This window comes from Polyodon spathula, unplaced genomic scaffold, assembly GCF_017654505.1.
Source record: "Polyodon spathula isolate WHYD16114869_AA unplaced genomic scaffold, ASM1765450v1 scaffolds_593, whole genome shotgun sequence".
Taxonomy (NCBI): Eukaryota; Metazoa; Chordata; class Actinopteri; order Acipenseriformes; family Polyodontidae; genus Polyodon; species Polyodon spathula.
Window position 1 is genome coordinate 1 of NW_024472082.1, and position 25,000 is coordinate 25,000.

General features: G+C 39.6%; 1 protein-coding gene across 3 annotated transcripts; it reads right to left on the reverse strand.

The window, feature by feature from the left end:
* Nucleotides 1–42: 42 nt before the first annotated feature.
* On the reverse strand, nucleotides 43–24,994 carry LOC121308227 (discoidin, CUB and LCCL domain-containing protein 1-like). 3 transcript variants are annotated; one of them, XM_041240500.1, is made up of 8 exons: nucleotides 24,889–24,994; nucleotides 12,237–12,461; nucleotides 7,375–7,512; nucleotides 2,304–2,355; nucleotides 1,781–1,853; nucleotides 1,112–1,245; nucleotides 689–726; nucleotides 43–321 (listed from the first exon to the last, which is right to left on the reverse strand). In XM_041240500.1, exons 1-8 carry the CDS (start codon nucleotides 24,935–24,937, stop codon nucleotides 119–121), a joined length of 912 nt encoding a protein of 303 aa, XP_041096434.1. In that variant the 5' UTR covers nucleotides 24,938–24,994; the 3' UTR covers nucleotides 43–118. The 3 variants fall into 3 exon arrangements, with proteins under 3 accessions (XP_041096434.1, XP_041096435.1, XP_041096433.1); XM_041240501.1 differs by having other exon boundaries at nucleotides 44–321; nucleotides 24,904–24,994; XM_041240499.1 differs by lacking the exon at nucleotides 24,889–24,994 and adding an exon at nucleotides 22,210–22,625 and having other exon boundaries at nucleotides 52–321.
* Nucleotides 24,995–25,000: the final 6 nt, after the last annotated feature.

Sequence of the window (25,000 nt, forward strand, 5' to 3'; positions counted from 1 at the left end):
TCAGGTAAGACAATGAGACCCCTGTGCAGTGAAGAGAGCATATGGTGCAGTTTTAGTCCTTCAAGCTGATCTTTGGTAGATTCTGTAGTTAGACAGAGAGATGTGCCGTGTTGAATACTTACTGACCTGTGATGTTCCTCCTCTCTCCCAGGTCCACCTCCAGTGAGGCGCTCTGCTCGCTGCTCCCTGCCGCCCAGGCGGCCCCCTGACTGTGCAGATCTGCGTTTCCGGGGGACCATGTAACATGGCGTCCCAGGCTGTCCACTTCCTCCCAGAATGAGGAGGCGTTGAAGCTAGAGACAGGCAGTGACCCAGTACACTCTGTCAGGAGACGAGGGATGAGTGAGAGCGGACAACACACAAAAAAAACATCCAATGTACTAATTATAAAGAGTCCCTCAGCTAGACAATACTGCCTCCCAGTCCCTCAGCTCTAACCACTATGTCACACTCACTCCCAGTCCTTCTACTCTAACCTAAAGGTCACACTGCCTCCCAGTCCTTCTACTCTAACCACTAGACCACACTGCCTCCAGTCCACTTACTATAATGTAACACTTTGCTTGGCTTCCCCTGTCTGTATACTCGTGTAGTATTGTCTAAATTAAATTCAGTTATCTGGCAGCCTCCTTGAATTTCAGTTAACTGGATGGTTTCTGCTTCCCATATCACATTCATGCAGCCTTACCTTTGTGAAAGACAAGGCGCTTTTCAGAGAGAGAACCACTGTAAAAAACAAACGAGCGGCTGTCAGAATTCACAGGAATCAATTCTAAAACTGCACTTCAATGTTTAAAAGTATACCAGCTAGTGCCCTGGCTTTAATTGTTTTAATTAATACACAGATAAGAACATAATAAAGTGTACGAGGAGGCCATTCGGTCCACCTAAGCTCGCCCGGTTCCTTTTAGCTGATTGATCTCAAAACTTTGTCAAGTAGGACCCATCTCCTCAACAGCATAACTAGGTAGCCCATTCCATAGCCTCCCCACTCTCTGTATAAGAAGACACAAAAGTGTGCATAAATAATAAGACTTTTAAAAAAAAAAATTGGACTACCATGGGTGATTCCCAGAAAGCCCCCAGTCCTCCTTGTTTTTGACAAACTCACGTTTTGGACAGGACCCCGTTGGCGAGCGACGCTTCGTAGAGGGTGATGCTGCGCTTCTGCGACACCTTGATCGGACCCCCACGCTCGTCAGAGATCACCCCCGCGTGGATGGCAGCTTTACACAGCACTGACGTCTGAGAGGGAGGAGGGACGGTCACATAATGTTCTCCGATTCCACTGTTCAGTTGCTATTACAGCTGCTTTGCACTTCCATTAGCTACAGAGGTCCCAAGTGTGCAGTTTTGCCCTTCTTGTCTTCAGTAAGTCAGGAAACCGATTGAATTACTCTCATTAATAATGTTTTTAAAAGAAACAGTTCTTGGTTAGGCGCCCATGGGGACCAGAATCTAGTTATCATGGGAGATGTTGGTGGGAGCTGGTGTGGTCACTTTACTGAGCTCCAGCAGTCAAGTGATTAACAGTATTCTGTGGCCACATATTCTATCAATTCCCAAAGTATTTCATGCCTGTCTGTATTTTGAAAGGGCAAAACTAGAACCAAACCACTGGACAGAGATGGAGATCAGCTTACTCCTAGTCACCAGCTCATGTCAACCAATAAACCGGAGAGCGAATGTATGGGCACGAGAGCCAGGCTGTACTTTCCCAGGCTTCATATTTCAAGGTATTCAGAATAGAAACTGCGTCTTTAAAGGATAATGTACTCACATCTCGGTATCCCTGGCTAAACTCTCCCCAGATATCGCCACTCACATTCCTGCAGCCTGCAGGACACAACGCACTGAAACAAAGACACACAACAGTGATATTGATCGGCTCCTTGTTTTCAATACTTCTTACCTCAGATCCCAGTCAGGAGAATACAGTATGCTGATTGCTTACCTCACTCAGACCCCTTGCTTACAAAATATCTCATCTTCAAATATATATGAAGGGCTTTAAACTTCTCAGGAGCTCCCATCAGCAACACAACTAACAGTGGGGTGAGCAGAGAGTGCAAGTATTGAATCAACCAAATTGTGATTCTGTGATTTGTTTTGTAACAAGCGTTTTGTTGCTGTTAAGTTTAATTTATCAGCAGCGGTGTAAATCCTTAGTGTTCTTGTTCTAGCACAAAAGTAGACAACTCAAATAATGGCTGGTGCTTCTGCAGACAAAGCTTCCTCAGGAAGTCCTCCCTGGGAAACGGCAGTCCGCCCCTGTAAACACAAGGAACTGCCCCTCAACTCACCTGAACTGCGGAGTCTTGCGGTAAATACCTCGCTCCATACAGGAGGTCAAACCTGCAACATAGAGGTGTCAGGTTAGCAAGTGTGGAATCGTATTCCATATGGAGAAAAAATATAGATGAATTCACATTGCCATATATTACAAATATATAAAGAAATAAACACAGAAGTAGTGTGCAAATGTATAGGAACACCTCAAGATGTGTCATTTATATCCTTTATATACCTACCTGCATGAAAGCCTCTGAGTGTGGGAATGAACATTTTTGGTCAGCGATACAAAACAATAGGCACTTGCATGAAAAATGTTAGACCACTTTGTGCTTTAATTAGGCATCTTAAAAAACTTCTAAAAACTCTCATGCATTTTACCATTTGTGGCTATGTGTTCCTTTTCTCTTAATATTACATTAGCACTGTGGTAAACTGTCATAAGGATCAAGAGGTTAAATTTGAGTTGTATTTTGAACCACGTCAAGAACAAAACAGGGGAAAGCTCATGAAAATGAACCACAATAACAGACCCTCCTCTTCTGTTTGCACACTGTTCTGTTAGAGGATCTGCACTTCCTTTCTTGTGCAACATTTACAGAAATACCTCAGTTCTGTGCCCAGTGTCCTCCCCCAGACAGCAGCAGAAACACACACAGAGGGACTGGTTTGGGGTCTGAATCACTGTTCTGCTCTCTCTGCCACAAACCAGAACAGGATCTATTCTAAACACAGATACCCCAGGCTGTCAGTGCTCAGCACTAGTACATCATGGTAAAAGCACAGAAAAGTGGAGTAAAGCTTAGTGTTAAATAAAGTGCTCCCTGTTTATTCGCTATCAGACTTATTCATAATAAAAAAAATTAAAATACAATATTTAAAACAATTTGTTAGCTATTTATACAGGAAAATAAACTTTTGCAATTTACAACATGACCTGACAATTAATTTACATCAATGCATTATGTTTTGTGTTGTTACCATGATCTGATGGAAGTAATTAACAATACAAAAACAAAGCTTTCCCGGAGGCATAATGCCAGGCAATGCTATTTCTGATGGTCTGTTAAAATGAACTGCGTAGATCTGTCATTGATATGGCCTGAGCTTAAAACGATGTGGCCATTTCACCTTTAATAGAACATGCCTGAAAGAATCACAGACACAGCTGTGTTGCAACTGCAAAGACAACAGAATTTAAAAAGCAATATGCCACCATGATCTACGTCATTAAAATATGTACTTCTGGAGTTTTCATATGTCTAATGACTGAAATAGACTAGGAATACCCTGTTGAGTGTTTGAATTTAATAACCTTCTGTGGCCCTTTATTCATAATTTAGACCGTTTATGAATTGAATGTATGCCACAATGTCCGGCTGTGTGGTCTGCATGGCCTGAGGTCAGAACAATATGCCAGTGAAACAGGTCATATTTACTGGCCAACACAGGGACTGGAGCTCTAATTTAAACACAGCTGTACACCTGATATTAAGACAATTCATCAAAGTAGACAACAGATACTTATAGCCTATGACCTCCATATGGAAGCCATACACCATATTCCTTCAAATTTAAAATGCAGCCCAAATGTCCCATCCTCAAAAACATCAAACGAAGATGCATTTACAAAGATAGAATCTCAATTACGCACATAAGAGCCATTTATACCAGGAACTTTTGTAATGAAATACTACAAAATTGTCTATTAGGCATATTGGTAAGGCATATTGTATATTGGTAGATTAACATGCCTGTAACAACAACAAATCTCCTAACTGGAGGGGTCCTCTTTATCACTTGACATCTCCCAGACAACGGCTCCAGCTTCTTTGAAAATGGCTGCCTGTATGTCATGGATGGTTCGAGATCGGGTAGTAACGTTTCTGTTTGTCTTTTCACGGGCAGTCAGTCACGTTCCTGTTTCCTGTTTTGTTTTTGTTGGCGCACCACTGTACTCGAATTTAAGACACAGGCCATTTTCTCAGAAGAAAAAAAATCGATTTAAAAAGCATGCATTAAATTCGAAGGTATGTCTCAGGTCAATGTCACAAACACATTTAGCATGCAGTGCGTCTATAACTGCAAATACAAAGTCACAAAGTGGCAAGCACCTTGGCCAGAAGAAAGGGATGGGCAGCATTAGATTTTGAACATCTACTATAGGGTGCACTCATCGGAAGACCTCAACATAAATCAGAAATACAAAGAGCTGTTGTAGCAAAGGGCAAGTACCTTTTTATGCTATCTTACTGTTTTATAACCTTTTATAATGTGAGTGGTATGTATTGCAATTACTAAAAGAATGCTTTTGAAGCTGATCTTCAGTTCTAATATAAGCTACTGCAGATCAGCCAAAGGGTAAAAGCTGGCTCAATCTAGTGATCTGTGGGCTGAATTTCCGTTTGTTTTTTTGGCAATACACCACAGTACACTAGCTGCTGCTGGCAATTATAATACAAACTAATATAAGAACTGAAGAGCCGCTCCTAATCGGAGCTCCTTTACACAAACGTATCACAAGAACAGGTGCAGTTCAATTAAAGCTCATTGCATGATAAAACACAATAAAGTTGCAAATACTGGTGATAACACAACACCACCAGTGTTTATCTTTCTATTTCATACTGCAGATGAAGCCCACTTTCCGTGTTGGCTGCTTCCCCAGTTTGTTCCCTGGCCAGGCAACAGTTAACCAGCTCCCTGCTGCAGCCAGACTCACATAGTTTTCCACCCACACAGTCTAGGAGTGAGGTGAGGGGCCCCAGGCTTCAGGCCTACACTGACAGGCAGGAGAACTTTCCTGAAGCAGCTGCCACCAGCACCACACTCTCACTCCCTTTTTAGAGGAAATATCCAGGGCTTTACAAACCTGCAATACTGCAAGAGCCACGAGGAACCCAGTGGAATTTATGTTATTTTATTAGATTTATTCACAGGGAGATGTCGTCATAGTTTTAAAAAATATATGATGTAGACTTTGGTGCACAAGCAAGTTTCTTGGTCAATTGTCACTTACGTCCCTGTTGGCATGGCAGTGGCCCAATGACAGAGCAGCTGATTCTCCTTTTGAAATATTATTATTATTATTATTATTATTATTATTATTATTATTATTATTATTATTATTAATAAACCCTTAACTATTAAATCCTTAATTATTGGAAATTGTGCTTGACATTTCATCAAATAAAACCCCTCCTACCACTAGTGTATATAGAAGTCTGTGGTCCAGTCGTTAAAGAAACTGTTCAAATCCCAGCTCCGCCACTGACTCATACTGTGACCCCGAGCAAGTCACTGAACCTCCTTGTGCTCCGTCTTTCGGGTGAGACGTTGTTGTAAGGGACTCTGCAGCTGATGCATAGTTCACACACCCTAGTCTTGTGTTAAAGTTTACTAAAGGTACATCACTCGTTTTTGTATTTATTATTAGAAGACAAACAGCACTTTTAAACCTGCTGTTTGTTGGTGTAGCAATATTCTTTTTGTGTGATAAGACTGTGTTCCAAACCGTGCAGCTGTACTGAGATATTTACACGGTTTGGAATCATCTTCAGTCAATCAGAGCAATGCCCAAGCCATTTTATAAAAACACATCAATCACCCCCTTAAGGGAATACACAACAAGTACTCAGGACAAACCCCCACATAATGAGTGATGAGTTTAGTGATGTCAGTCTGGACACATCACTGTACCTGGCATTCAGAAGCAGTGGTGTAAGCAAATTCTCCACTGTAATCACTTTTCAGGATTCGTCTAGATCAGCTCCCTGAAGCGAGCTGGTTTTCCTGACTTGACTGCAGTGCGCGTTGTGGTGATGTCATTTTAATGTCTGTTTACTGTGTTTACAGATTTCATTACCCAGCACTTTGATGGCGTGTGAGAGGTGCTTTACAAGCAGCACTAAAGAAAACAATAATTATTAATCTAAGGTGGAATTATCTAGAGGAATGTCAGATCAAATGGTTTATAAACATGAATCAAAAGATATGTACCTTTGAGGCTAATAAATGAGCTAAGAAGATAAGTACAGTTTTTGGGAACCAGAATAGGCTGTTGGGTCCATCAGGGCTTACCCCCTGTTAGCACAGCATGCAGCCCTGTTAGATGCTTTTTAAAAAGCCCCCATTGTTTTTTTATCCTACTACGTGACTTGTTAGAGGAGACAGAAGGATTCCATGCTTTAACTCTGTGTATAAAAGTGCTGTCTACCTTCCATTCTGAACTTACCTGATCAGCTTCTATGTATGTCCTCTTGTTTTACTCTCTGTGTGAGTGGTCTGTATCAGTGTTACGGCCAGAGGTTAAAATAATGTAAGATTACTAAGATCTAAGAATAAAGTGGTGTACCAAACATTCAGACAACATCTCAAAGCGTATTGACTCTGTACAGCAGAAACTCAAAACGTCACAGGATTATATAACCCTGCAAAGAAGTCACTAGCTTAGATGGTTTTCTGAGATATGATGTGTTGACACTATGGTGGTGACAGCTTTGTAAAATTACTGACACAGAAAGGTTAGTGTTTCCTATATTTCTATATAGAAACACAGGATTGCTTATATGTCGGCTGATAGTGCTGTTACAGCTCATATAGTTTTCTGTTTTGTTGTCATGGTGGTTAGAGCTGAAGGACTGCAAGGGAGACATTCGGCCTGGTGGTTTAGAGCTGAGGGACTGGGAGGCAGTGTGGCCTGGTGTTTATAGCTGAGGGACTGGGAGGGAGGCAGTGTGGCCTGGTGTTTAGAGCTGAGAGACTAGGAGGGAGACAGGGTGGCCTGGTGGTTACAGCTGAGGGACTAGGAGGGAGGCAAACTGATATAAAATTGACAACATTAAATAAACCTGGCAAGCCGAGCAGTCAGGCAAACAGACACACTCCCACGGCTACAATCAGCATAAAATGAAACTAATGACCTCGACAAAGAAATGTGTAACTCAGAAAGCAAAGCAGAAAATGAAAACAGCCCCTTCAGTCTACATGTCATTTCTGTTATACTGATAATGTTTCACAGGACCTACAGACGTGAAACAATATTTTCAAAACCTGTTGAAATATATAACACCACCTGCGTACCTGAGTGCCCCTCAGTGGTGTAGGACAGCAGGAAGCCCCGGCCCGAGCGATGGGTTCCGCTCTCGAAGCGTATCGTCACCTCGCTAGAGTTTAGCGTCAGATTCTTTTGGATCATGTTCATGTTTCCGCAGAGAGGACCTGAAAGAGTACACGGCACATGTCAAGCACTGTGTTGGGATTGTGGAGTACTTTAAACAGACCATTCTGAATTAATGTGGTATATTGCAGGTATCGGAAACAGACTATCCCAAATGTAAAGAGTGTAGTAGAGATAAGGACTACAGTATGAGAGACACACAAGTGAAAGATGAGCTGATGAACTGGGATGCAGTCTGGCCTAGTGGTTAGAGTGCAGGGACTGGGAGAGAGGCAGTGTGGGCTAGTGTCCTGAGAGACTAGGAGGGAGGCAGTGTTGCCTAGTGTTTTAAGCTGAAAACTGGGAGGTAAAGTGTCCTGGTGGGCAGCTGTTAAACACGTCTGTGAAATGCATTTTCCATCACAAAACCCTTAGGAATGTCTCTTATAAAACAGCCAGGCTGCCTCCTGTGCTGTGACAGAGGTTTCCGATAACGCTAACTGAACTGTGGAATGACACCTCGTTGGACAGCATCTATCACAGGGTGTGATTGAAGCACACATCAGTGAGGTGAAGTGCTGCTGCCAGATTAAAGAAAACTCTCCTGGAATCCAGAAATAACCTCCCTGTATTCCTTGGCTCTGTATGCCACTGATAACACTGGCAATGAATCCCATATGGAATGGACAATGTGTAAGAGATGGAATAACATGTCTATTCCAAATTCCTTGGATTCATATATCGCACTTTGCTATTCAAACTGGATTCTGAAATCAATGCCGAAAAGATTCTTGTGGACTCAAATGACAGGGCCACAGAATATGTAAATGAGCTGAATAGAATGCAATAATAGAAAATAAAAGAACTTCTACAACTTCCACTATTGTCCATAGGGGGCACTGTTCTGTCTCATTAAAAGGTTTTAACCCATTAGCTCTCAATGGGATTTCCAAGCGCTTCAATTGCAGCAACTTGTTCCTACCAAGTTTTATGACAATGGGATAAGCGACTCTCCAGATAGATGCACACACGTGGAAGTGTGACAGGCGCATGCACGACCATCTCCATCCCCTTCGGATGACATTTAGTCAAGTGGCATGGGATCATGGGGTCTTTGCTCTCCACAAAATATTTTTGCAACTAAAATGTAGCCTGCAACAGCTCAACAGCTTTTAGTATATGTGATTGCTATCCAAGCCCTGATCAAAATAACTTCCAGTAATGCAGGGTGTCTGCATCTGCACCCCACACTAAATCATAGATGCCACTGGCTTACTCTCCACTACAGCAACCCTGGATATGCTACTCGTACAGCTGGAGTTGGATGGATCTAGTTCTGTTTTAATGGAAAGGAGGTGCTCTGAATGTTCTTTTGCTAATGGGTTAGCGCGTGACCCTGCCATTCCCACACGGAGCATTGCTAATGGATCGGACTCACTCCCTCCCACACTCCCCTCTCCAGAGATGCTGCAGGGAGTGGAGGTGGACAGATTCGGTGTTCAATTTCCCGTAACCCTGATCCCAGACTGTTCCTGCTCCTCTGGAGGACCTTCTCCTTATTAAATTTAAATGTCATTATTGAAATAATGACAACAAATTCATGATCATTTTCTTGACTGACATTAAAACAAAAACTAATTTCTTATCTGTGGTTTGGAGCCCGAAAATTGTTCTTACTTTTTTTTTACTATTATTGAAAAATACAAATGTTTTTCTTGATTCTCTCTCTCTCTCTCTCTCTCTCTCTCTCTCTCTCTCTCTCTCTCTCTCTCTCTCTCTCTCTCTCTCTCTCTCTCTCTCTCTCTATATATATATATATATATATATATATATAATATATATTACATTCATAATAAGTGTTTCAGTTAGCAATCAATCTTAATTTTCATATTGGACCCCCATCACAAAGCGCTTACAAGATGCATTAATAACGAGAAAATCCATAATATTTTAAATACAGAGAAACGCATAATACATGATATACAGAGAAGAAGAAAAAAATACCATGCCTTGTCCGGGCTCTCGTGTCTGATGTCAGGAATCCAATGTACTTTTTCATTTAGTGTAATTAAGAATATGTGTCTAAAAGAACCCAACATAGGGTGTAAAAATGAATACTGTGGACTGGGCACAGTGTTTTTGTGATTATGAAGAGTTTACACATTTAAACAATTGTTTTAGCTACTAAACACTATTGTGTGTCCAGCCTTCACCTCTAAATCAAGAGCCATATAGTGGAGCTCAATGGGTTACTGTAAGTAATGCTTCTATTTGAAAGCACTTCCCTGAGTTCCACAATACTAAAATTGAAACTGTGACTAACAAAATACACTCGCAAACAAAAGTATTGTCCCCTTACACTTAATATAATTCACAAAAGCATGTTAAACACAAGCACTTAGTGAACATTAGCCACCCATTCATATGACAAAGACCAACATACACAAATAGAGCAATAACCAAGAAGTACCATGGAACAAATTCAAACTGAAACTCATTAAAATAAAGATTTTAAAATGAATGTGTTTCAAACATTATGTGTTCCCTTCTGGGTTGCAATTCCAAATAACTTCAACTGAATTCCGGTGTTTGCCATGTTGAAGCTTTCTGTGGAGGTGTGTTTATATAAATTCAACTGAATTCCGGTGTTTGCCATCTTGAAGCTTTCTCTTGTGGTGTGTTTATCCGTTGCTGGTGCACTGCAGCTGCGACTCTCAGTAATTCAGCAGCTTGTCTGTGTCTCAAAGTGTGGGAATCAAAACACCTGCTCACTAAAGCAAAAGTGAAACCACCTCAATCTCAACTAAACCAACAAACCCTGAGGAGAAAAGACAAGCGAGAAAGCCAAGACCATCAATGATGTGTGTGAACAGGAAATAGGAAGCTCAACGCCTGGCCCTGTAACCAGGAGGCATGCGATACCGCAAAGTCAAAACATGAACAGTGCAGTGTATTCCAGCAGTAAACCCGCACAGCAGGGCAGTTCTCATCTTGCAGTTTGTATCTTGAAGAACAGTAAGGATCTATCCATTCCGGTACCTCATCATTCCAATCTCATTTAATACCACTTACTGGTATCTGCCTTGTATTCAGCTATGTCCTTCCTAGTATATCTATAAAATCTTACCTAATAAATATTGCTATAATTTCTCTGCTCTCAGATTTTCCTATAGGAAAAAGAGAACACATTATGGCGAAGGTGAATTGTTTTTTTTAAAAGGTAATTCATTTGAAGTTGTTGGAGAAGAATATTTATCAAACACTCATTGAAGATACTTTAATGCTTCTGGTCAGCTTTCCAGAGCCATGTGAAGGAATTAAAGGGTACATAAGGACCTTTTTATTTTATTGTTTTACATGTTCCCATGTGTTGCTACAACTGTTTACATAAGGTGTGTGTATTGTGTTAGTTATTTATTTTTCACATTTTGACCACTTTTTTGAACTTTTAAATTGCATTCCCTGCCTCAAGATGGCTTCCCATGTACCCACATGGACCTCTCAGAACTACATTTCCCATCATTCTCCTGCTCACATATGCAACTGAGATGGATTTAACAGTGAGCAGGAGGATTATGGGAAATACAGTTCTGAGAGGTACATGTGGGTACATGGGAAGCCATCTTGAGGCAGGGAATGCAATTTAAAAGTTTAAAAAAGTGGTCAAAATGTGAAAATAATAATATAAAAAAAATAAAACAACACACACCTTACGTAAACAGTCGTAGCAACATATGGGAACATGTAACACAATAAAATAAAAAGGTCCTTATGTACCCTTTAGGTCACCAGTGAAAACATGTCACTCACAGGATAAGCAGTGATTGGTACTCCAGTGTGAGCCAATGCGTCCAGCTTCTGTGAGTCTGAGTTATTTTAAAGAAAATGAATGGCAAACACTTAGAATGAGAAAAATCTATTTACAAGAAATGAGATCAGGAAGAGTCATTGTCTAAAAAAACTGTGACGTTCAGAATTGTTTTCCTACAAGGACTCCCAGAATCAACTTGTGTGCGTCGCGTGTGTTCCTTCAACAGGAAGTGTAGCGTGGAAAAGAGTGCAAGATACGTTCGCCAAGTGTATGAAAAACAGACCGTTAAAAATGAAACACGCATTTAACACAATGTATGCATCTTTCATATACGAACAGGTGTGATCTACGAAGTGATGGTGTTAGATAAGATTTACTGGGATTATTTTGTTAGCTGCATTCATCTATATTGCTGTAGAATGTATTAGCCATTCACATTCCCCAGTCTTGTAATCCTGTAATAACACAACTAAGTCTGGTTTGGACAAACATATTTCACAAAAGAACTCCAGCCTCAACAGCTGTCACTGAGTCAATTCAAAGGAGGTTTAAAAGGAAAATCATATTATAGCTATAAATTCTGTAAAACCATTTCCCTTGCTGGTAGACTTTATCTCGGATTTGATCTGCTCAGCATACTTTATTGTTATTATTATTTATTCATTTGGCAGATGTCTTGATCCAAAGGTGGCACTTATCTCCTCGTATACTTAATTCTACTGCTGCAATACAGATGATTTTCAAACTTACCTCTAAATATCCATTCCACCATTCTGTATGCTGTGGATGTTAAACTAATAGTTTAGTTACCAAGGCCTGTCTTATCCACTCTCTTAAATATTGCCACAGCATTTGCAAATGCATAGTCTTTCAGAGCCTTACATTCTGTAATGGTGCATAATGCTACATGTTTAAGAATATGACCAGGCCAGGAGGTTTGTTAGTTCCAAACTAGGCCTTGGTCTGGGGTCTCACCTATGCTGCTGGCTGGCTCTCCAGTGAGGAGGATGGTGAGTGAGCCGGCTGTGCAGTGCTGGGAGTACTCCAGGTCGAAGTCTCCGAACACAAGGCTCAGTCCTGTCCCCTGTGAGGCTCGCAGTCTCCATTCGCACTGCGTGTTGTTGGGGTACGTGCCGGGGAAGTTCCGCGAGGCCAGGGTGCCGCTGGAGGGGCCCTGCACAGTGTGCCCACACCCTTCACCTGCAGGGGGCAAAGACAGGCAAGCATTTGAATCTCATCAGAAATAACTAAGTCACTGCCACCATCTCGAAAGACAATCCTAAACCAATTGCAGGATATGCAAGTAAACAGACTGCTAGTATCCAATAGTCTTCTACTATTGCAACTGTTTTAGAATTAGGTTCTCCACTGGTAGATTTAAATAGGGTTAAAGGGTTAATTATAGGTCTACCTCAGGGGCGCTCTATTGATCCCTTATTGCCTCTTTCGATCCTATGGGTTCCTGTACATAAAAGGTTAAGGACTGTTTTAAGAACCATTTTGTTAAGGACTTTTTTAAAGACCATTTTGATTAAATAAACCACATTTGCAGTTGATGAAATCTTTTAAAATTGTTCTAGAGGGTTGATTCATTTATTCTCATTGTTTTTAATTTAAAAGAAAGACATTAATCTTTTCCTTTGATAACAGAGGCATTTTAATTGGAATGAAATGCTTTGTAATTGATAACCCAGTTATGTGTGTGGCCCAGGATATGTGGTTAAGCCAGAATCTGACTGCTGTACATTGATTAAAAACTAAATAAATAAATGAACAAATATGTCAATTCAATCTGAATAAGAAAACAACACTGTGTAGGCTTGTAAGGTTAGAGGCCAGGTGATTCATCCTGTTCTTAGTGTTGGACTAAGGCAAGATTAGGAGGTCATTATTTATCGGTGCTCTATTAGGTCATAAGCTTAAATTCAAAAATAAAAACGGGACCTTTACCCTACAGCAACTTTGATTATGCAGCTGGTAATGCAGCAAGACATGTTGGGATATCTTAACTAACAGAGCTCACAAAATAATTCCAGTAAATCTTAACTAACATAAGAAAGCGGAAGAATGAGAGGGGGCATTTATTCTAGAGAAATAAACATTTTAAAAAACGCGCTCATGAACAGTTCTAGCATGAAAAAAAACTATTGTGATCTATTGTTTTTCAATTTGCAAACTCAGACTACTAACAGCTGGGAACTGGAGGATGCATTTACTGGTTTCTTACTGGTCACGGGCCCAAATGCTTTATTAAAATAAAGTTACAGCAACAGACTCAGTTCATGCATACATTGCTGGAATGTATAACCCTCATGGAAAAATATGATTATATGACATTATTTATTTATGTATTCATATTTGTAGTGTTTATTGCTCTGTTTGTGGATGTCTCGACATTATTTGCTAAATAAAATGAAATGATGATGACTGGGTTACTACCATTATAATCCCAGTGTATCACACTGGCATAAACATTTTCAAATTAGCTTCGAGGTACCATTTTATTGCCTCTTCAGATAATTGTATTGGCTTCAAATTGGCAGGTTGATCTCTCTATATAAAAATATTTTAAATAATCGAACAACATGTTTTTACAGGTCTCCGGTACGCCACCTCACAATAAACAAAATTGCCAGTCACAGCATCCCAGATTTCTCTGATAATAACAGCTTAATAAAAAGATATTGACTGTGTGGAAAACGGTTTGCTTCCTGTTGAAAAAGTGAAGCCTTTGGCTTCTGCCGTTATTGCCCATTGCCTGGCATTTCTACAACTGTTGGGCAACACCATAAGACCTAACTCAAGTTAATATTTGTTTAAAGTGATATAGAGTCCAAAGAAGGAGCAGTCAGACTAACCCCAAGGACTGAAATACGTGCCTCTTCTCAGCATGTTACAGAGACAGCACACGCGTCACGTGAAAGCTTGAGACCTGAGGTTTAGTTTTAAAACAGTTGTCCCCATTCATACCTGAGCATGACTATTGTTAAGAGTAACTGGCATACTGCATGTGAGTTTTACAATAATTAAGATACATTGCGGCACCATACAATATCCGAGTTATCCTTAAATTGAATTTTTTTTTGCTCTTCAGGGACCTTTGACCCTCGTGCGCTGGAGAATCCAATAGGTTTAGATGAGGTTACATTTGATCCTCAAGGATTAAGGTTTCGAACGATGCAAGTGCAACGTACAGACAGACAGACACTTGCGTGATGAGTGTGCATGACATACTCGTGCTATGTGACATTCTCCTGGGAACGGAGAGAGCATTTGCAGTTTCTAAACTGCAAGGAAAAACCCAAATGTTCAAATGTTTTGTACAGGTTGAAAAGAATTGAAGCAATTAGATCAAGATTTCTAGTCTAAATGTTTGTCATTAATAAGTTTCTTTCAGTGTTTCCAAAGCCTTTGAAAATGAAATGTGATGGCTAAAACATAAAGGCCCTTTGTGTTTTCGTCAAAGGTTGTTTTTGTGATGGCCCAGCCCTGGGCGACAGTGGTGCCCACCCCCCTGTTGTGGTTTTCAATAAGAGGGTTGAGATGTTGTATTAAGCACTAACTCTGAACTGAGTCACACTCAGTCATCACTCTTGCACACACTCTCGTGTGTAATTTCCAGGCTGGTTGTTTTAATAGCGATGTATTTCCAATACCTCCCAAGATTCATAACCCGCAGCCAGCCTCCACTGAAGGCAGGTGAAGCTCGGGGGCATCACTAAGTATCGGGACACAGAAGACTCCAGAGTACAAGATCACAGAGGCGATTTTATCCACATATTTTATACGAAAAGCCAAAGAAAACCTACAAAAAGCCAAAACAATAATTTTGATTTACAGGGTTTATTTCTACTGTTCTCTAGTAAAAAAAAAATCTGTTTTATCCCTAATTAATAATCAATAGTGCTGAATTTAGAAATACGAAAAGAAACTTAGTCTTTCATGCTGCCACATGCAGAGAAATGAAGGCAAGAAGGGAAAAAAACAATAGCACAATTAATAACATACATATTTCCCACTGAAGACCTCAGGCCACCTTAAATACAATTCTCCCATCATCTTTTTACAAACTTTTCTAATTTTCAAGTCTTTATTTTACCTTATTTATTTTAAGTTTTCTTCTCTTTTCTATTCTTGCCTAAATGACTAACTTGTCACTCACACCTATAATTAGCACAAACACACACACACACACGTGCACACACCATGAAGAGACCAGTCATACTTTGTCAATCAGGGGTGGAGTCCATATCTCAAAATAATACAAGTAGTGAATCAAAACCATCCCAACATTTGAAGACGCTGAATAAGAGTCAGAACGCTTGTCACGGAACTCAAGTTTCTTTTAGTAATTTAAAAATCTGGTTTTGTTTTCTCTGTACCGAATGTGTCAAATGTAATTTAATCATACTCCTAACAATTACAAACTCAAAGCTCACAGAGCTATTTACTTCAATATCAGCAGCACAAAAACGTGTCTGAAAGGAGAAAACACCCTATAGCAATTCTTAACCAAATATTAGAGAGCTAAGGATTGCTGGCCAGCCCCTCAATGAGTTGTGCATTTCTAGTTTATTGTGCTCCTTTGCCCTTTCTTAAAAACAACTAGTAAATTAGTTGATAACGTAGACTCAGAACACTTATATTTTAATATACTTATTTTATATACACTTTTATTGAGAAAAATAAATACCAAATAGTTTCCCTTATAAAAGTTTACCAGAGGAAAAAAAGAAGTACCATTTCAAAGCACAATATGAATTTTGCTGAGTCTTGGCTGTACTTGTTCAATCAAAGACTGCTGTCCTTGCAGGCTTTTCAACCCAAACGAAACCCCTTCAGAAGAGCCGCACTGGGGCGTTCATGAGCCAACTCTGGGCCTGACACATCGAGTGTGTGGTTTAGTTCCACAGGAAATTCGTGCATTTAGCAGTCCTTTAGAAATGCTCCAGCGATTGCGGTCATGCAGCTGTAGAAATCTGGATCAGCAATAGACTAGTGGTTTTGGACTGACACTAACAAGGTTGATACAGTTTAAGAGTTCAGCTTTTAGGATGGGACTGAAATTTCTATACAAAATACATTCAATATATATATATATATATATATATATATATATATATATATATATATATATATATATATATATATACACACACACACACACACAATTTACACTATCTCATAGTTACAGCAGGCTTTAATTATATGACTAATTTAGAATATATCAGTGGACAATCAAATCCTGAGAGACATAATCTAAGGGGTGTGTGTAAAAGGCTTCAAAAAGTAGACAAGACAAGAATGCAGGAAATCAGACCGCCATTGAAATAGCGGTGCTATTAACCCATGAAATACCATTTTTCATTTCATGGGTTAATAGCACAAAATTCACTTGTCTTTGAAAAAATTCAGAACACAAGCTGTATTTATGCCATTTGATCCCATTACATTTAGACTTAACTTTTGGGGTTAACACAATTAGAGTAAGTTATCACAACAATCTACTTAAAGAGAAAATTTAAATAACAGGTAGATAGATGCCCGTTAAAAATGTCACGTTGTGATGGGGGTGAAAAATCCTCACTTGTAAACAGTGTTTTATTTGTATGATTTATTTTGGGTCAACCTATCTTGCACTGGTACTTACTTGCATTCACTTTCATATTCTGCAGTATCAAAGTGCAGAATTATTCCACCAGCAACATCAGTAACAGTATTATCTTTATCTTCCTATTTGTTTACTTTTGGTATAAATGTTTCAGTTCAATGCAAGTATAGGGTTAAGTTTGGGTCTTGATGTAAAATACTTGTTTCCCATGTGAGAATGAGGCTGGGTTTGAAGAAACTGTGGATCTTGATTGGTGGAGCAATCAATGAATTATTCAATGTGGTTTACCAGCTGGCATGTCTGTTCAGCCCTGCAGAGGCTGGGGTTTAAGAAGGAGCTCCACTGCTGCCAAAGGCACGCAAAAGTGAAACTGTATATTGTTATTGTGTCTTTAAAAATCATTTGTTTTTGGTAAATTTAAAGAGCTCAGAAGCATTGCTATTTCAACAGTTGCCTGAATTACTGTCTGTTTGCCTGAGCGCTTGGGCCTAACCAACACACAATTAATAGGCTAACTGGTTTTATTCCACAAATGGATAACAGTGCAGTTTACTTGTGACTGCTATGAACAGCACTCTACTGGAGCGCATTGTAAGCCCAGCCTCTACACGACTGGACACAAAGGAGAGAGAGACTCAGCCTCAGGTATCCATCTGCCTTGCAGGTGAATTCATTTTAATTCATGGATCGGCCATTGGCCAGCTAATCAGGTGGTATTATCAAGCAGCATCTACTCAACCCCCAGCTAGTTAGGACCACATCATTTCTAACCGTGCAATACAAAATACCAAACCCCCACCAACATACACACTATTTACATAAACAATGAAGGTAATCAAACAGAATGTGAAGGGACTTCACCCATCACGATATGTCAGATCTGATCGAATGCTCTGTGAACATGGAAATAAAATGGATACGTGAAAAAGATCCACATGTAATGTGAGAGAATCATAAAATACAGCTGTGTGCCTACTAGAAAGACACTATATGAAAGAGAGTTATCCCAAAGTTTCCCATAGCAAAGAGTAATAAAGCATAATGAAAGCATGGCAAAGAGGTAGGGTAAGGCACAGTGTATAGCGCAGCTGTGGGAAAAGCATTGGCAAGCTGCAAATTACTGTGCAAAATGAACGTGCTAAACTTTATTACAGGGATCCGTATTTTCTAAGCGCGTTTCCGATGTATTTCTGAACACTGGCCACACACTTTATCAAACCGCGTGGGAGACGCACCTTCAAATACCGCGGTGGCCTTGTTGCTTGTGGCATTTTGAACACTGGATGATTAATCATCCACATCACAGACGATTAAACTTAACCATGTCTAGTCATATTAATAAGTATGCTTTCTCCTGAGACACCAAATGCCTGGGAACTGCCTTTGTGTATTTCCTGTTGTAAATTGCTTAGACAGGCCTTTTTGTGTTGAGATCCTAATTTGTTCCTGCTCACACAGATGCAGTGCATATTGACCATTAGCGCAGGGCCAAAATCTCACTGCAAAACTATACTGATCTTTAAAACCTTAACAACAAGGCACTTTATATGACACTACAATAATCAATATTCTGCTGTACAGAAATAAAACAAAATTTAATTTGTTTTATTTTAATGCCAAAATATAGGCTGTACCTTAATAAAAGTTTCCTGTAGTAAAAAGAACAGTGAAAGCATAGCTACAGCATGGTAAACTATGGTAAAAGCATGGTCTAACCATGGGAAAATTGCAAATTTATATGCAAACTTAGTGGGTATTTGCAGTAATCCAAGACCAATTTTGTATCCCACCATTTCTCCTGCGTTTCAAACGAATGCCAATGAAGTCAAACCTGTTCAACATCAATTCAAAGACACCAATAATCAGGCAAAACAAGCGATAAGAGTGTTGATATAACAGATATAATACAGTTGATATAATGCAATGTATTCTCCAAGTACAGTCCGTATTCCTCTACATGTATAATTTAAAGACAGCTTTAAAGAAACACATTGCACTGTGGGAACATTTCAATACTGTACAGCAACCTACTCCCAGGTAAACCATCTAATTGTATGCTTTTACTACCCAGACTGAAATAAAGTGGGGTGGAAATCTATAGCATGAGTGATGAATGTGTGTGATGTTCCCCAGGGTGAGACATTAGAATCAAAGTGATGCTATCAGGAGCTTGTTCCCATTGACTGCCATTATACTCAGGCCAGGTCAGTTCAACGTGGTGATAATAATAAACAGAGGGTGACATTAACAGGAGTGATATTAGGCAGGTTTGTCTGTCCTTAGTTAGATTTCCCCTTAATTTTGCAGTTTTCCCATGGTTATACTACACATTTACCATAGTGTTTTTATATTTATTTACCAAAGCTCTCTGGGCTTAACAAAGTTCTAACCAATTTTTGTATTTAATAACCTTTTATAAAATTTGGTGTACTTTGTCATGCATTTATTACCGTTTAATTTGCTTTTTTTTTTATTTTTTTTTACAGATAATTCAAAGACAACACTACAGAATTAAAGGGCTGTTGTTTCTGGCTATGGTTCTTAGCTACTGTGTCTGTGTCTATAATTTAAACAGTGATGGAGCAACAATCAAGTCATGTGACGTTCAGCACAGGAAGTGACTAGACACCAGGAAGGAACAGTAAAAATTGTACTTAAAAAAAATCTCATGAATTACATCCAATGATATTATGAAAAATAACAAGCAACAAGCAGATTTTCCTCTCAATTATAAGGCATGCCTGTGTTATTTAGAAGACAACTGAATTAACCCTTTTAATCCCATTAATGTTTTCTCTGGGTTCTCAATTATGATTTGCCAGCATTAACCGAATATGACCATATAGTATTTTCAATAATGAACGTGTGGGTTAAACATGTCAAAAGTGCATCTCAAACTAAGCAACGTTTAGTGCTTTACTATTAATATTTACGGTTGGAGAGGTAAGAATAAGGATGTCGTGGTGGGGCGATAGAGTTTTATTTCTGTGAAAAGAATTTACCAAACACCCATCAGAACACTGCTTTCCAACACAATGCCATACGAGATTGACTTCTCATTCCCCCCGTCAGGAACAGTGCACCTCTTTCATGTCTATCTTTTCCAGACAGAGCTGTGAGGTGTCACCGACAGGAAGTAACCTTGATAATACTTTTCCGTTTCAATAGTCTATGTTTATGTTTGCCTTCCATCTGGATTTAAGGAAGCACATTGCTCAGTCAGAACCAAACTACCACAGAATGCTTCTGAGTAAGTTTTGAGAAATGTACCGTCCTGTTCATTTATGATCCATGATGCGGCACACTATAACGCTGTGATATGGACAACGCAGGACACAGCAAAGATATACAAGTAACGTGTTTCTTGTAATCTTTGCAGGGTGTTTGGTAACCCTTTAACATCATGTGTGACAGTACAGCATGTTGTAAACGGCCAGCTGTATCCCATGATTGATCCAGCCCCCTCTTTAACTCAAGTGGAAGTTGAGGAGTGTCAGACTGGAAAGTCTGCTGCATTGCTCTAACTGAAGCAGGTCTGGAAGCGAGTGCAGGACAGGCTGCTTCTGAACTCCAGCTGAGCCACTGACTGACTCATAGTGACTTGTGTCTTAGTCCTTTCCTGTGTCTATTATCAACACAAACACACACGTCGCCACCAACAAGAATAATAAGCAGCAGATGCATTTTTTTGTTTATTTCATCTCAGTATCTCCCAAAGGGAAAAACTAAAACCTAGAAGATTTCCAGTTCCTCTCCCTTTGATAAACGCCACAGATTTAAAAACGGATGCCTATGAGTTAAATTTGTGTGGATAACAACCTTACAAATAACGACATGAGAAAATGAAAATGTATAAACAAAAGGAGGCCTTTGGGCCCTTCTAGACTCATCTGGTTCCTGGTAGCTAATTCATCTCAGAACTTTGCCAATTTGGCAAAAGGATCCAAGTGATTCTGCCTCAACAACACGACTAGGCAGTTCATTCCATACCCTCACCACTTTCTGTGTGAAGAAGTGTCTCCTTCTCTCTGTCTGTATCCACTTAATTTAAACTGTGTCATCTGGTCCTGGTTTCTGTACTGAGCTTAAAAGCATTGGTTCAGATAACTATGAAAAACTTCAATCATGTCCCCCATAATTATTCTTTGTTCTAAGTTAAACAGACTCAGCTCTTTCAGCCTATCTTTGTAGCTCAGTCCTTTAAGCTGTGTGATAAGTCTGGCTGCTTTTCTCCAGGGCCACAAAGTTCCTTTGGTATTGTGGTGACCAGAAGTGCAGTCTCACCAGTGCATTATACAGCCTCATTCTAACCTCCTTGGATTTGTACTCTACACTTTGGGCTATATACCCAAGCATTCTGTTTGCCGTTTGATTTGATTTTGATTGTGTCTGTTCTAGTTCTATCCCCCATTTCGTATTTAGATCTCACATTTTTGTGACCAGGATTATCAAAATATTTAACACAGGTTCAACTTTAGCGCATTTAAACTGCAGTACTGTGTTCCAACTGAAGAGGGCGCTTTTTTTTTTTTTTTGCTTCGTGTTCCAAACTTAAGTGAAGCACTTTGATTTCAAGTCGCATGAAGAACAGTAAAAAGAAGCCCCTATTTCAGATAACGTGTTTATATTAAGTACACTTAAGAATGAACTACGCACACAATTATTCGAGTACAACATGCTAGCAGCACTTACAGTGGACTTTTCAATGTCACAGGCGCCTCATAAATAACCTGTGGGCATCGAAATGCTCCCCAGCTTGTTGTGTTATAGCACAGACCGCCCACGAGGTTGAGAAGCAATCAGTTCGGCTAGTGCAGGGAGGTAGACTGGCAGATACCGTGACAAGACAGGTGTACGCATCCCAAGATACACCTTTACCTGGCAACCAGACCTGAATACACCAGTTACTCATTAAACAAGCAATTTACATGCACGGCATTGCGAGCCTCGTTCAGAACTGCAACAATGTGAAAGAAAGCCAGTGCATTTTAAACAATAAAAAAGAAATTCAGTACCGATAATATGCAAAGACAATCGTATTGGTTGTATGCAATAAGTAACTTTTAAATAATGCCATTGGATCAATAGCCCTTTAAAAGATTCAATACTAACGCAGACGTCTGTCAATGACAGATGTGTTTATCCCTAAGTTAGTTATTCATTAACTTGTTGCAGCCTACTTTGGAAATACTTTGATAGAAACGAAACGCAGACGAACTGTAAATAACTGCATTTAATAAACCAACAAGTACATTAGCAAGACAGACAAGCCGCTTTTCGGTTTGTATATTTTATTATATTTTAGGAAAAATATGAAAAATGACGAAAATGACTTACCCTCCTGCCCATCGGCTCCGCCAGTCTCCAGACTCAAAATAAATAAAACCGTGATTAACACATCTAATTTTTCAAAAAAGTTTAGCACTGTAATATACATGGTTCAGTTTAACGGGCGCAGATACTGTGAACCCCTAATACACTCGTTCCTCAGTAGCGTCCCATTGGCTGACTGTACAACCATAGGGCAGGATTGGGACGCCGTCAGTCAAACTTCCCACATCCACGAAATCCTTCGCCAAATAAGGCATACCTCTTCGGTATTTTGCAATGCAGTTACTACTGCCCTTTTAAAGTGACATCATAAATAATTAGTTCAGTGCGGGATACAAGAGCAGCTAACGTTTAGCAAAGCACCGTGGGCAGTTGCTTATCCCAGGAGAAGTCGGTGCTATACACTGTATAATCAAAATTCCTTGTAAACATTTTTCCTCACTCGGAAATTCCTCCCTAACTTCGGCCAGCGCGCTAGAGGCTGCTCTGTAGTCAGCGGTTTTTAATTAGTTCTGTGTTTCTGTTGTCACAGGTCAGGACAAAAGCAACAGCGCAGCGTGGCTTCTCTCTACCCGGGTTATTATTATCTCTACCTACGGGTTGTTGCACCTGGAAATTCAGAGCAAATATACCTGCTGCCAAAAAGTAAAAGCGACGAATCACACCGTGATATATATGCACTGTTGTTTTTTTTAAAACGGAAACAGCTATTGTTACAGAACTCGAGCAGGGGCATTCGTACGATCTCTTCAATTAACCCGAGTTATTTATTCAAAGCGTAATAAAATCAATGTTTTGCTTTATTTTATTTTTATTTATTTTTTTTAAGTATTAGCATAGCAGTTATGCTTTGTGAATGCCTGAAAATCTTCAGACTAACTTTTAAATCTTAGCATCTAAATTAACTGTTGATTGTTTTGGGATTATAGCTCTATTGCGTGGATCGTTAATTTTCGAGAAAAACCCTTGATAAATCGAGCCCAATAAACTGCCAATTATCTGAGCTGGAAAACAAATGTACTGTATCCAGCAAAACAACCAGCAACAGAAAATACAGTGTTTGAATGAATATTATTCTGAATAATATTATAATATTTATATTATAATACTATTTATAATGTTTATATTCCTCTGGTATACTTCCAATATAGAAACTATATACATATATTTAAAAATATACACCTTATTTACGTTTTAAGAGATAAACATAGGTTGGAAATATGAATATATTATAGTCTTGTCAGATAAATATATACAATATTTGTTTTTGACAATACACACACACACACACACACACACACACACACACACACACACACACACACACACACACACACACACATATATATATATATATATATATATATATATATATATATATATATATATATATATATATATATATAACAAAACTGAAAATGTATTTAGGAACATATACTGTAAATATATTCTTGAAAATAAACATTGATATAATTAAGAGTAACATATTTTGTGCTGAATTTATTTTCAAACATCTATCATGCTTTCCTATATATTGTAATTATATTTCATTTTCTATAAGGCATCCTTCAATAAATATGGCACACACTGTGTTTAATCAAACACAGACAGTGCCTTAAAATGGCTTTTATGTATTTATTTAAAGCTGTCTGTAAGATGAAATGTACCAGTAGGGTTCAGTATGATGTAATAATTTGTGCACTAGTGACACCTGGTGGAATAATTTGTAATTGCTGATGAAACAAGACTACAAAACTATCATGCATTATTAAGATTATCAGCATGCACTAATACGTTTGTATGTTAACTTCACCATATCATATTAAAGATAGAAGTGAGATTAATATTAGGGTCCTGGTCTATTTTAGAAAATGTTATAAGTTTTACTGCTCGAGTCAACTAAACGCTTCTGTCGTGTCTAAATATGCTTTGCGCACCGACAGCCAGGCACTGCGATACTGGCACAGTTGCCAAGCAGTTAAAGAGAGTCGCGGTTGGAATTTGAGAGTGGCGGGTTGGAATTTGCATAAACAGCCACACTCCTTCGCATACTAGACCGACCCGACACGACACGACACCGATGGGTTTTGCTTGCCGACCAGACACCGACACTACGAAATCGCGTCGGTGTTTATCGGGTCGGTTAGTATTCGGTGGCCTGTATACTCGAATTGCGCTTGTTTTGGGCTTGTTATGAAAGGCAGTGCCGGTTTTTTTTCTTCTCATGAGACAACACTGGATACTAGAATGAGCACAACTGCAGGGGAGACAGACAGACAACCCCTTCTTAAACGGGAATATGGTAGACAAGGGGCTTCCGTTAATAAGTTATTCCTTTTTGTGTGTCAAGTATATATCCTAGGCTAAAGTGGCGCATTTGCAAAAGCCGGTGATTATAGAAACATGTTGTCATTCCTAAAACGCAAGTCTTTCTTTCACATCAGAAGAATACGTGCACAATCTCTTCTGAGGCCACATGCAGAACCTCGTGTCGCGGGTTATACCCAGTTTAAAGAGCGTGTCCGGTGTGTTGGTTCGGTTGTTTTTGGAAAGCACAGTAAAGGCGCATTGCTGCGGCGCTGCACAGCTCCCCTCCGAGCAGGAAGTGTATCGGAGCGAGAAGACACCGCGCATGCTCACAGGCGCTCTGGGATGTGCTCGCAGTAAAACAGTAAGAAAACAGACCGAGGTGGATTATACCCCAATTCCAGGATCGATCGGGGTGCGGAGCCATACAGGGCGAGGGTAAGGAGCCGGGTTGAAGGTGACGCCTCAGGGGGTCCCGCTTGGAGCGGAG

Coding starts and splice junctions, on each gene's coding strand:
- LOC121308227 (XM_041240499.1), bottom strand. CDS start 22,309: ATGTATATTACAGTGCTAAACTTTTTTGAAAAATTAGATGTGTTAATC. Junction 12,462..22,209: donor CGGAGCCGATGGGCAGGAGG/GTAAGTCATTTT, acceptor TGCCCCCTGCAG/GTGAAGGGTGTGGGCACACT. Junction 1,246..1,780: donor TTAGCCAGGGATACCGAGAT/GTGAGTACATTA, acceptor CCTCCCTCTCAG/ACGTCAGTGCTGTGTAAAGC.